This window comes from Platalea leucorodia (assembly GCF_965183815.1).
Source record: "Platalea leucorodia genome assembly, chromosome: 9".
In the NCBI taxonomy this organism is placed as follows: Eukaryota; Metazoa; Chordata; class Aves; order Pelecaniformes; family Threskiornithidae; genus Platalea; species Platalea leucorodia.
The window spans coordinates 36,808,941-36,822,199 of NC_138831.1; the positions used below are offsets into that span (position 1 = coordinate 36,808,941).

The 13,259-nt window shown below is 39.9% G+C and overlaps 1 protein-coding gene across 1 annotated transcript in view; it reads left to right on the plus strand.

Moving 5' to 3' along the window:
• Window positions 1–12,028, plus strand: part of PRTG (protogenin) — a gene marked incomplete at both ends in the record, with an annotated part of 89,113 nt that extends 77,085 nt beyond the window's left edge. Inside the window, 8 exons of the mRNA XM_082322050.1 lie at window positions 231–417; window positions 2,120–2,247; window positions 3,015–3,185; window positions 6,834–7,016; window positions 8,224–8,344; window positions 9,260–9,425; window positions 10,420–10,524; window positions 11,639–12,028. Of these exons, the coding sequence (XP_082178176.1) occupies window positions 231–417; window positions 2,120–2,247; window positions 3,015–3,185; window positions 6,834–7,016; window positions 8,224–8,344; window positions 9,260–9,425; window positions 10,420–10,524; window positions 11,639–12,028 (1,451 nt within the window). The remainder of the gene's footprint in view (window positions 1–230; window positions 418–2,119; window positions 2,248–3,014; window positions 3,186–6,833; window positions 7,017–8,223; window positions 8,345–9,259; window positions 9,426–10,419; window positions 10,525–11,638) is intronic.
• Between the last annotated feature and the right edge of the window lie 1,231 nt (window positions 12,029–13,259).

Consider the following 13,259-nt stretch of genomic DNA (forward strand, 5'->3'; position numbering starts at 1 on the left):
TTGACTTTATTTTTGACTAAACAAGTGGGACTACAGAAGTAATATGTGACATGTATTGGGTTAGGAGGGATCTTTAATAGCTTGAACCAGATTCCTGGGTCTGAATACCAGGTAGTGCTGGGTAGGGGCAGATTTGAATCTAAACCTGTGGGCTCAGACTTGTCTCTTAATCTTACCAGTATCTGTATACAGTTCATTAAATAATTCATGCTCCTTTTCGTTTTAAACAGCTGTCCGTGATCGTATGGTCCCACCACCACCACCTCCCCACCACCTCTATGCCAAAGCTAACACTTCATCTTCTATCTACCTTCACTGGGGAAAGCCTGCCTTTACATCTGCGCAAGTCATTAACTACACAATCCGCTGCAACCCAGTGGGGCTGCAGAATGCTTCTCTGGTTCTCTACCTTCAAACGTAAGTGCAGCGCTACTAATGAGTCTTGGTTTCCCATTTCCAGATCATTCCCACTCAGTTTCTACTCTTCCTGCCCTCTCTTAGTTGCCTTCTACTGTAGCAACTTTTATCTCCCTTAGAAGACTGTGTATTTTGCCCAGCGGCTGCTAGTTCTGTTTCTTGGATTATTTAAGATGTGTTCTTAGAACAGCTTAATTCTCTACCTGTGATCCTTGTGTTGCATCCCTGGACAAGCTTTTGGAAGTTTTAATGACTTTTTAGCTTTTCTTCAGCCAAACAAAGGAGAATACCTATTTTATAGGTAGCTTGTCTGGGCAAAGATGGGACTTAGTCCAATGTCTCATTTTAAGACTGGAAACAAGAATTTTTGAGTTTTGAGGGGCTGAGCATGTTATTGTGGGAATGCCACATTCCTGAGTGTGTGGCACTCTGCCAGGAGAAAGCTGAGTAGGAACGACAGCTTGCTTTTCAGAGAAGCAATGCATGAGCCACAGAATGGCAGAACAGGAAAGAAATTCTGCCGAGGCTTGGTGTTCAGCTCTCTGCCCAGGCGGTATGGGAGCCGAGGATTTTGCTCCATTGTGACTGCCTGTGCTGGGGGCCATGGTGCTGTTGAGGGAATCCATATGTGTGTAGCTCCCTCAACACTTGGGTTTACTCAAGCCTTCTAAATAAGAAAAATGCTGTCTTAAAAGATAGCTTCCATCCTAATATTGCTGGTTTTCTCTTCAAAGAGCACATCCCCTGCTGTATAACTCCAGACTTAATGATTAGACACAGTATAATCACCATGTAAAATTCTTAGTGTGCAATATGGAGCATAGCAATGAATGCTGCTTTTTGTGATAGGATGAGACTATTGCAAATATTGGTGACTGCCTTTGCGGTGTGGAAGATGAAAATACTAAATGAGATTTAATAAAGCAATATCTGTAGAGTAACACCATTTTAAATTGAGATTTAATCTTGACTTGGGTATTATCACCCAGAATTAACCCTGGTGTATATGAAAGATTTCCCCCACCCTGCCCCCAGAATCAAAATAAAGCAGAATGTCTACAATTGACTTTGTGATCAAATAGTAAACCTCAATATTACTATTAATATAATCAATTTTACAATTAATAAATGACCAAATATGACTACATGATGAGTAGGGAACATTCATATTCTACAGAGATCCCCTAAACACGAGGTGATAGAGGCCATAAATGGAAGGGGAAGTTGCACACATAGCCTATGTCTGTTCTGTGAACTGACAAGCAGATCCAGGAATAGCCGACGGAGCCAACAGCATGTGCCTTTTCAGCGGTGGTGCTGGTTGTAGGTTGTTACTCCAGCTCGAAGCATAGTGTCCTATGGACAAGTGTGGAAAGAGTTGAGTTTGGGATACCTGCTGGTGATCTGGGCAATGATATTCTTGGACTTGCTTATGCATCAGCTGTCCAAACAACTTTTATAAAAACTTGAGCTCGAGTCAAGTGGCAGCAGACATAATATCCTCCAGAGAGCTCCAGGGTTAGTACAATTACATTTTCAGGTAGACAGCGCAGATGGACCACATGTCTGGACTTGAACTGGTTTCTCTTGTGTTGAACTGACAGTGAGAATCTACTCACAGTGACTAAGAGATACCATTTGAGTTTGGGATCTTCAAATCAATTGCTGCTGTTAAATTTATTTTATTCTTTCATCTGTACAGGTCAGAGACTCACATGTTAGTTCAAGGTCTTGAGCCAAAAACCATGTATGAATTTGCAGTTCGGCTGCATGTGGACCAGCTCTCCAGTCCCTGGAGTCCAGTAGTCTACCATACTACCCTTCCAGAAGGTAAGGCACTAGGAGAGGACCACATGGTTCTAAAAAGAAAGCTCTGTAAACCAAATGGCCTGAAAAATTGCTTATTAATTAATTTTAAGCTGTCTATAGGAGAGAGAAATACTTTCTTCTGAGATACAGATATTGCTTTTCTCGGTGAGAGATAGAAAAACGCTGTCAGGAAAATCCTTGGTTTGGAACTGTGAAATTCTTTTTCAAAATCTACCTAAAATCAGCAACTATTTATATATAAAATGTGATACGCTTACACTGTTATCAACCACTGAATGGAAATAACTTGAATAAAAACCTAAAAATATGTATTGAAGAGGCATGGCTGATTCCTAGGCATTATGAAAACATATTTTGAAAACCATAAGTTTTAGAAACTGTAAGAATATTACACATCTACTGCCCTAGCTGTTGGTTTGCTTTTCTGTCAGCTTGGTCAGTGCAAATCAAAAACTTCAGTTTCATGTTCTCAGCATTGCAATGTTTGGGATGTACCTGTTCGCAGGGTAATGATGTGGTTTTTTGTCAGTAACCATTTCCTTCTGGAGTTCAAGGAAAAATACGAAATTTGCTGTTACAAAAATTTAAGGTATTGACCAGATCAGAGTTAACAGGAGTTTCTCTTGAGGAGCAGTATGTGTTTGTTTATACGTTGTTTATCTAGGATGAAGCAGTAGCCATTAGGTCTGCGCATCAGTTTCTTTCTGAGCAATTTAATTGCATGTAAATTAGGTTAGCCTAATAGCATTGTGTTACTGTTCTCACAGCACCATCTGGCCCTCCAGTAGGAGTGAAGGTGACTTTGATAGAGGATGATACTGCTTTGGTTTCCTGGAAGCCACCTGATGGTCCTGAAACAGTTGTTACACGATATACTATCCTCTATGCATCCAGGAAGTCTTGGATTGCTGGGGAATGGCAAGTGTTGCACAGAGAAGGTAAACTGAAATCATATACCTATGAACTGGACAAACAATGATGCTACTTGTAAGATGCTTTGTTACTTTCAGCTCCCTTGGACTACAACAAGAAAGAAATTCATATAAATGTTCACATAAAAGTTAGTTAAACACAATTATTCCCATGTTTGTGATGAAAATGTATTAAAAAACAATTAATACTCAGAAGGTGAGGGGAGAGGGGCTGTCTGTGTTGCTTTGGAGCTCAGTGTGTGCATGTGAACCGAAATGTCTCATCAGTCCAGTTACACCCATCTTGGTTCTGTTGTAACCATGATTGTGATGGTTTTATTTTGTAAATGCAGTCTTTCAAATCCAAAGTCTCTGACATGCCTTGCTCTCCAGAAACAAATTTATGAATGTGGCTGCGTGGATTTATATGTTTCTTTTGATCACTGCCAATCCAGTTAGCTCAGTTTGCTTAATGAACTTTCCCCTGCTCCCAGTAAATTGCTCTGCAAATTCAATTTAAGTCTCTGGCTCTATTCTACTGCTGAACCCCAGCTAGCTAATCTAACAGTAGCTCAGGTATGGTGATATGAACTGCAGTCACATCTTTGTGACTGGATGTAGATATAGTCTAAATTTTTATAGGCACTTTCCAGAATAATACTATGATTTGAGGAGCTGCATCAAGAACAGGTTTCTGTTGTAGCCAGAAAAAAAGAAAAAGGCATTTACTGTTCGGTTGGTATTCAAAATAGACAGAGGCAGTTCAGAATAGATAATGTCCTAATAATGTATTAAGCCAGAGAGGGAAGCTCAGTGTTACGGAGTAAAGCCATATGCTTGAGTAGCTTATTTAAGAGGATTGCCCAGGAAGAGTTACTGTTTTGTTCTGTGTTGTTTCATGGCTGAAAGCTTAGTTGCCAGCAGAGAGTGTGGCTTTACATTTTCTGTGGAGAAAATTCATAAAACTTAACGAGTATGCACTCAGAGAGGACAATTTGTTTCACCATCAGTGGGAGTGAACTGTTCTGTTTCAAAGAGGGTGGGTGTCCTTTGTGCTGCTCCTGAAGAGAGGACGAAGGACCAACAGCCGTTTTGAAAGGTGGCAGTGCCACTTCGTCTTTGCTGGAGCAGAATGGTATTTGTCGGGCTGGCCTCAAATAGAATGGTCAGCTGTGAAGAATAACAGTAAAATGACTACTAATCTTAAGCAAAATTTGTGAAAAATAACTAGTCTCTAAAATATCAATGAGGTCTAACGATAAGGGGAAGATTGAGCCCATGGTTTTTCACTATTAAAATTGTTCAAAGAAACAGTGATACAAAGTTGTTCCATTAAATTGATGAAAGAAACAATGATGTAAAGTTGTCATATTAAAGGACCAATTTAATATTAATTTTTACTTGCTGAAAAACGCAGCAGATTTAAATTCACAGAGAGCTTATATTTGAAGAATAAATCTTGTCATTTTGGTGATGGTATGCTGTATTTGTTGTATGCAGCAAAGCGGCTGAATTGCTTTCAGGTATGTATTTTAGCTCAGCTGTGGCTGTGAAACTGAACAGCATCTCAAATAGTATTTTACCACAGATATTTCAGATGAGGGGATGGCAATAACAGTAAACATTTTCATGTGTTCCCATACTGAAAGTGTTGGAGGGAATGAGCAAATGGAGAGCTATAAATCTCAGTGTATTACTATGTCCATCAGTGTTAGAGTCTCTAATTTTGTATTTTGACAGATATATTAGGGTTTGAGGCATGGCATGGAATTCAGGCATCTTGACACGTTAGGACAATCTGTAATGCTCTTAGTTAAAGTAGAGATTAAAAAGTCTGTGAAAGAATATTAGTATGTAGAGGTAAAATTGGGCAAATACCGTGATAGTCCCGTGACAGTCCTTTCATAGGTAATTTGAGGCAGAAGCAGGGTTTGGGTTTTTTAATGCATTTATTCTGATAAGATCAGCTAGCCCTATGCAATAAATAGCATTGGTTTGTCTTGACACGAAACTTGTTCTACAGAAGATTTGTGAAATCTTAACCCTATTCCTTTCCCATACCTCCAAAGACAGCCCCCCAAATAAAAAAAAATTAAAAACGCCACCAAACCAAAACAAAAAACCACAGACCAACTCTACCACCTATAAAAGTCCTAGCACGGGCTTTAGTTTATGCATGAAAATTTCTACTAATCCACCAACTTAAAAACCAAAACCCTCTAATTTGACTGAGCTTGTGTTAGGCATGGCAGAATTAGAAACTGTAACTGCAGTTTGTTGCTGATTCATGATGTGAGTTATCTTCCAGCTACCTCCCCCCTTTTCCCTGGTTCTCTTCAAGTGGATCAGAAGTTACAGCCTTTACACACTTGGTGTGCAGTAAATCAGTACAAAGTGCTTACTTGCTTTAGCAATGCAGCAGATTTGAAAGGAGCTGGTGGGAAAGAGCCTGTAATATTGAAACGTGACCTTTCACCCTTGCTGGTGCTAAATATTACAGCTCCTTTGGTTACAGATACCTCACATTTTACTTCAAATGCTTTCAGCTAATGGGCGTCTTTTATGGAAGAGCTGAAACAGCTTTTGAAGTAGCTTTCCTTTTGCCAAATGTATAATCTTTTCTGTCAACAAAACAACCTTATATTTTATACACTCCCATGATACTGTAAATTTGGACTTCTGAAACTGATTTGAAAGGTTGAAATTTAGACTTAAGTCTGAGAAAGTGAATGGAATATGTGAAAGAGAACAAGGGATAGATTTGGTCCTGTAACTGCCACTATTTAGGGTAAGAAAGCAATATATTTCTCTGGTAGGAAGAAACACAGGCATTTTAGAAAGAAATTGGCATTTTAAGCAGCAGTCTGCAGTCCCTGGACAGGCAAAGCTCTCATGGACTTTGAGAGGAGTTTTGCCTGTCTAAGGACAATGCAAGTGAATCCTATTTATGTTCTTAATCTCTTTTTCCTGCCTTCAGGGACTTCAGGAAATGAATCCTTAGCATGTGAGAAGGACATTTTCTGTAATATTTTTAGTAGCACAGCTTAGATGCACAGTAATCAAGGAAGCCTACACAGGTCTAAATAGGGTTTAATTTTATTTTTAAAAGCGTGGTATAATGTACTCTTCCAAATCTGTCCTGTTCATTTTACCAACTAGGCCTGAAATTTGATAAACTGAACCTGAATTATTTTGTTACAACAATTTTCCTTCATATTCATGGTACAGTGGGTCTAGGAGAGGTACATAGATTAGTATATGAAGGTCTAGCATTCTGCTTTCTCTGCCTGAAAGCCTGGTTAATGCTTGGAGCATCTCCTCACAGATACGATCACAACATAAACACTATCACACTGAAATGCAGCTAGCTCTGGATTTAGGATTAGTATGCTGTGTGTCATAGCCAATACTTGACTCTTGGTTTTGAACTATACTGGCACGTCACAGTGTGCTGTGTTCAAGCAGTATGGAGAGAAAGGACAGAAGGGACAACAGGCAACCCCGGTGTTCATTCTGTGCCCCGTATATGCAGGTTAGAATGTATGAAAGTGATCACAGTCCTCAGGCAAGATTTGGAGGTGGTATTGGAAAGAAAGTGTAGGTCCCAATGTCTAAATCGCAGTCTGTTCCCACAGATTGTGTCTAACTGGAACTGTTTATCAAATCTTTTCATAGGAGCAATGACCATGGCTTTGCTGGAAAACCTTGTAGCAGGAAATGTCTACTTGGTCAAAATAGCAGCCTCCAATGAAGTGGGAGAAGGACCCTTCTCAAATGCGGTAGAACTTGCTGTCCTGCCAAAGGAGACATCGGAGTCTAATCAGAGACCTAAACGCTTGGATTCAGGAGATTCTACAAGTCAGTAGCAATGTTTCGATTACTGCTGTCACAAGTACCAGTAAAAAAAGATCCCTGTTTGTTCTAGCTTGTAACTGCTTTCTGGGTAAACCATTCTGGTTTATGTAAGGCAGTCCTAACAGCGTAGCATTTTCTTCTAGATGAAACCATTTTGGAATTTTTATCTCAGTTCAACTCAGAACTGATTTAATTCTTTTGCTCAGAAGTTGGAAATTTGCCTCTCAAATGAGAAAACATAACTGTTTTGAATTTTACGTCAATATCAACTTTGCAGCCACTCTTTTAAAGCACTTCCTTTAAGTCCTTTATTTGGCTTGAGATACGAGTAGCACTGGGTCAGTTAGAACCAAACAGCCCAGCAGAGATGAGATGGCATCTCAGATAAATCTGTTGGAATTTGCTGGTTCCTGGTATTCCAGCAATCCAAATCAACCTGTCAGTCAGTGATATACCAGCATGTATTTTCACCAAAGAAGTCAGCCCCACCTGCAGCTCTTTGGGGAAGACTATGTGTTACCTTGCAGAAATTAAGGTAACATCAGTGGTTTCTCCATATAAGAATGGGAGAACAGATTGTCTTTGACATAGAAGAGGATTTATCTTGGTGACTTGTTACAAATTTTAAAGCTATTTGGGGAGAAAAGAGCTAGTAATTAGTCAGGTATATGAACCTTTTAACATTTCCTTGTTGCTGCACACTGAATTGTGATTAAAACACAGGGATTTTTCTTGCTCAGGTTTTCTCCCTTCCTGGAATTCAGTTATATTTTAGGCCTGAATAAGCAAACAGAGTCATGCCCTCAGGATTAGGTTAATAGACATATGATGTCAAAGCATAAACCAAAGTGAACCCTCCTAGGTGACAGTGGCTGGAATTCTCCAAGCCTTTTTCCTTTGTTGTCTAGTAGTACCCTGTAAGGAAGGGGTTGGAGAGAGCTCCTCTGCGCCATGTTGTACATCACCGAAGAGGCTGTGGTGTGGGGCAGTCCCTTCTTTCCCTCCCACACCAGGACTGCATACACTTCTCTGTTTGGTCTACAAGTTTTATCTTCAAATGTGTCAAAATGTATGACAGAGGTCTGGAAATCTCATTAAAAGGAAGCATTTGTCTCTGTGGTTGTGACTGTACCACTATTAATTTCCTGATAGGGAGCAGGGGGTAACTCTTCTTATTTACTGAGCTTTTCTACGTTCTTTTTTGCTATAGCATATTCTGACTATTACCATCTGGACCAGAAATCAATGACTGGCATTGTTGTCGGGGTTTGCATAGCGTTGACCTGCATCCTTATCTGCATCCTGATCTTAATTTATCGCAGTAAAGCCAGGTATGTTTCTGTTCTTGAAGATGGAGCTCTTTCTCAATGCACTGATTCTTGGGACATGCCTTCTTCTCCAAGAGTGCTAAGTTCTCTGAAGTACTCCGTCTCTTTACCTATTCCTACCAGCAGTGGAAACAAAGCACTTTGTTGGCTCTTCCTATTCTACCTGAGTCCCTTCTCCAACGTAAAGAAGGAAGAATCCATAGAGTGAGTCAGTGGTGCTTTGACAACTAAGTGTGAGGCATGTTTCCAAATAAAAAAAACCCTTTTGAGACAGATAAGTGTGCTGCTTTACATCATCTGCTCCTCCTGCTTAACCTGCCTAGACCTGGTTTGCAAGGCTTTAACCCTCTGGTGTTGCTGGACAAGAGGAACTCTGACATAAAGCAGTTCCATGATGCAGGTTCTTTGCAGTGGTGCAAGTCACTGTCTGTCTGTCTTGCCATCACCTGCTATGGGGCATGAACTGACCCAGTGACTCTGCCCATAACTTTGGGATCAGAACAAAGTTACTTGAAATAATAAATTGAAAAACTGTCTGAAAGTATATTTTAGTAACAAGGGCTTTTTAGCATACATGCAGGAAAAAGTATGGATTGGGAGACAATCTCTGTGTAGCATGGTAGAAAGGTCTTAATATCATTAGTGGTTACTTCCTCCGAGTAGTATTACTAATCATGGCAATTTCTGTCTGCACGTAAGCTTGTACCCTACTGCGTATGATTAACTGGAAGCAGATGTTATTTTTATCACAAGCAATAACATTTAAATTCCATGAAAGTTAGGAGTATCATGTAACAAAATGTAAATGCCAAGAATATCCCAATATTCCTTGATTAATAATAGCTTTAAAGTTTATTCTTGATTTTTTTTGTATTTTATTCCTGTGGGTCAATTTTTTTCCTGCTTAACGTTGTGTAGGAAAACATCTGCTCCTAAACCTGTGCAGCAAAGCACTGACCAGCTGTCACATACCAGCATCTCATTAGCCAGTGCTAATGAGGTGGAGAAGAGTATTGAAGGAATTGCAGAGAATGAAGAATCCTTATTGCCAATGATAGTGGGAAACAGCTTCATCGATGCTAAGGTACTGTGAGCTTTACTCACTCCCAAAACAGAAATCTTCCTTTAGAATTCATTGCTCTAACATCTGAGTCCTTATCAAAAGTAAAATACGTACACTACAAATCCACAGCAGGTTTTTTTTAATGGAACAAGCGCAAGTTTGGCAACCCAGGATCAAATTTTCAAAACTCATCTTAAAGTTCAGCTAGAAATCTGATTCAATACACTTGTCTTACACTGTACTCTGCAGATTGCAGAGTTTGGCTCTGGCACAGCATCAAAGGGTAAAAGCTCCGTAGACTTTGGGCTGCTAGGTGGCCTCCGCTAGTCCAAGCAGATAGGTGAGAGAGTCCTTGTCAGCACCGAGTTCAGTAAGTGCCTGTGCATGATCTAGTCAAGTATGACACTAGCAGGTATTAAAGAAAATATTATTTTTCTATATATTTACTGGTAAGACAATGCTACATTTTATAAACTCATATTTGGTCAAATTAAAAATTAATCGATATGGCAGGATGTATCAGTGGATGTGTAGAATCTTACAGTGCAGGAGTCCAGTGGGACAAAACCACGTTGGCCTTACTTTCACATGCAGACATACTGATTTAAGGCTTGTTCTGTACACACTGCAAACTTGAATGGAGCTGCTCCTTGAGGATATATGCAAGAGCTGGGAAATGGAAATGGACCCCAGCACAGGCACAGACACTATGTCGTATCAGTGGTCACATTCAAAGTAGTAGAGCAAGAGCAGTGGCTGGAATATTTTGCTGTGTGTTTGCAGTGTTATAGCTGTTGGGTCTGGCCTCTGGGCTTGCCGGAATTTAGTGGATCTGCTCTTGACTTGTCTCAAGCAATAGATGAATACCAGACCACAAAAACGTGACTGAGCACTAAGACTTCATTTGTCTTCCTTTTCAGTATGGAGCCAATACGTAGGAATAGAAAAATATTTTCAAATATCTTAGAAATTTAGTTTGTTAAAATAAATGTCTGTGTGTCTCCCTCTATTGTAGGGGGGATCTGATTTGATTATTAACAGCTATGGGCCTGTCACAAAGGCTAACTGCAAGAAAAGGTGGCTCTTCTTCCAAGATACTAGGAAGGTGAAGACTGAGGAGGTAATTGGTCTAATGGGCAGAGATGCGTAATCTTTACTGTAATACCCTCTGTTTGCAAAGGAAGATACATATTTTCTGTTTATGGAAAAGCATAATTAGTGGTCTAAGTTTTAATTGGATAGTTTCAGTTGTGTTAAGGTTGGTGGTGTTCTACCTTGTCATAAAGTCTTATGGAAGTCTCATTTTCTGTCCCAAGTTGTCAGATATTGTAACTCTTTACAGTTAACTGATTGCTTTCTTGCCTGTGCCCTTTTATCTGTGAGCAAAAGGATTTCTGTGTACTGGGTCTATGCATAGCATCTACAGTACTGCATCTCCAGAGACTTTGTATAAATATCAATACAAATTAAATATGTATTTATAAATAAAAATAATATAAAAATATAAAGAATTTCCTCCTACCCTGACAGCTAAATCTTTGTTTGCTGAAGAGAAACCAAAGAGGGAAATTAAATTATTTACCCAAAGTACTGAAGAAATCGAGAATCTGAGTAGAACTGTCTGGCTTCTGAAATTGTTGCTCTGGACACATTTGCTATTTGGATGAGAAAAGTAACAGTTTAAAACGGAAGCGTTAAACCAAATCCTGAACGTTATCATGCAAATTCACACCCACGGGGCATCTAACTAATGTTTATTGAATTGTAACTTGTATTATGCTCTTGTATGTTTAAGGAATAGGAAGTCTTGATATCTATGTTGTAAATTCATATTCCAAAATAATTCCAGAAGTAGCTGCATATTTCTGATGCCTCTATAAGCAAAATATTTGCTACCACCCAAGGAGTAACGCTTAAAGAATATGCATGAAGGGATAGGAGAGAGCTCTTTCAAGTATGTTTTTAAAACACCATTCAGGTCTCTCCAGTGAAATCATTCTTGATTAGGCATGCTTAGCTAGAAGGGATTATTTCATCTGTTATGGAAGAGAAAAGTATGAGCAAGACTTGAGATTGATTCTTTTTAACCTCCTGTAGGAAAGCCCAGATTGTTCTGAGCCACTGCTGTTAGAGGCACTCTGGTGGAATAGGAGATAGGAAATGCAGTAAAAATTCAAATTATGGCTCAGCTTTTCAGAGGCTGAACAACCTTTTTCTCTCTGCTTTTTATGTAGCCTCAGAGAAGATTTGTCCAGGCGGTGTGTCTGTATCAGCCAGGCACCACTGTGCTGATCAGCGAGGATGACTCCCCCAGCTCTCCCGGCCAGCAGTCTAATTTCCAGGTGCCATTCAGTATTGTTGCTGATACGGAACACTCGGCCAACAGTGAAGGAAGCCACGAGACTGGTGACTCTGGAAGATTTTCTCACGAGTCCAACGATGAGATACACCTCTCCTCTGTGACAAGTGCCACCCCTCCCACTACCAGTCCTTTTGTAAGCAGTGACTCGGGTACGAACATGATGAGCCCTGCCATAAGTAACTGCACAGAGTCTCCTCTGCCGTTCAATACTGACCAGACTCCTACCTCACCTCTTCAGACACACTCTGCTGTGCAAAACTGACATCCTTAGGGCCACACCAGACATTCTTGCAGCGTATGTCTGTTCGAAGGACAATGAACAGGGAGCCAAAGTTTTATTGTGGGAAGCCTGACTAACCTAGCAGGTGATCCCATATTTCTGTTGAATGTTTTTTCTTTTCTTTTTTGGTTTGTTTGCTTTTTTAAAACTCACTCATTTTGAATGTTCAGTGGTCAACAAATGTGAAAGGACAGTGAAGATTTCTGACTAAAGTTAAAAATATGTCACTGGAGCAAAGGGAAGGCTGTTGGCCCTTTTGCTGACTATCTACCTCAGTTTGCCGAGAGGTGAACTCTGAATGATGACTGCTTTACCTCATTTGTGTTCTAGTTGGTCTCAGCTGTGGAACTGATGATACTTCCTAGTAGTGTTGTTTTATTTTGGATTTCTTTTTTTTTATGGTTTTCAGTTGTGTGTAGAATGTGTGTGTGTGTGTGTGTGTGTGTGTGCGCTCAGTGATCAGGGAGTTGTATAGGTAGGTGAACGAGATTGTTTAGCTGAAGCTCTGTCTAAAAAGAAGGAAACCTCAGAGTATAAAATGTAATGATTTAATGTGGTTGACATAGAGGATGTTAAAAACTGGGAAAACTGGAGCTGGTGCTTCCATGTATACAGCCACATGAAATCTTTTGTACCTCTTGATTTCTCATAACCCCAGTAAGCCTAGGACAGTGCCTTTCTCCCAGAAACTTGTGCCAGCAACTGCTGACAGGATGTATGCTATATCCTTAGGGCTCTGGGACATGTTGGGTTCCCCACAGTGACAAATGTTGCCCCTTTATTGACAGTTAATGCTAAAAAGCATGGCAAAATGAAGAAGTATTCAGTTTGGCTCTGCCTGAGAGTCATGGAATAGATAATAATGCTGAGTATTCCAGTATCGCAGTACCTCTTAGCAATGGTGCCTTGCATTATATATTATGAAATTACTGATTTGCCTTATGCCTTTTCAGTATTCATAAAGTTGCTTTGGAGTACAGAAATATGCCTTAAATGCTTCTTAGATGTTTTAAGTAAACTGTATCATGAGTTTATAGTTAATTTTTACCCAGCTTTGAGTGCTGCTAAGCACTGCTAGCATCATAGTATGTCTCAGAGCTGTTGTTAGGATGCAGCCCTGCTCCTTGCCTTTGCCTAGTGTGCTGTTAGCCAGGAATTTTAGCTCAGGGAGTGACTTTACCCACATGCCAATGTAAAACTCTGATTAGGCTAC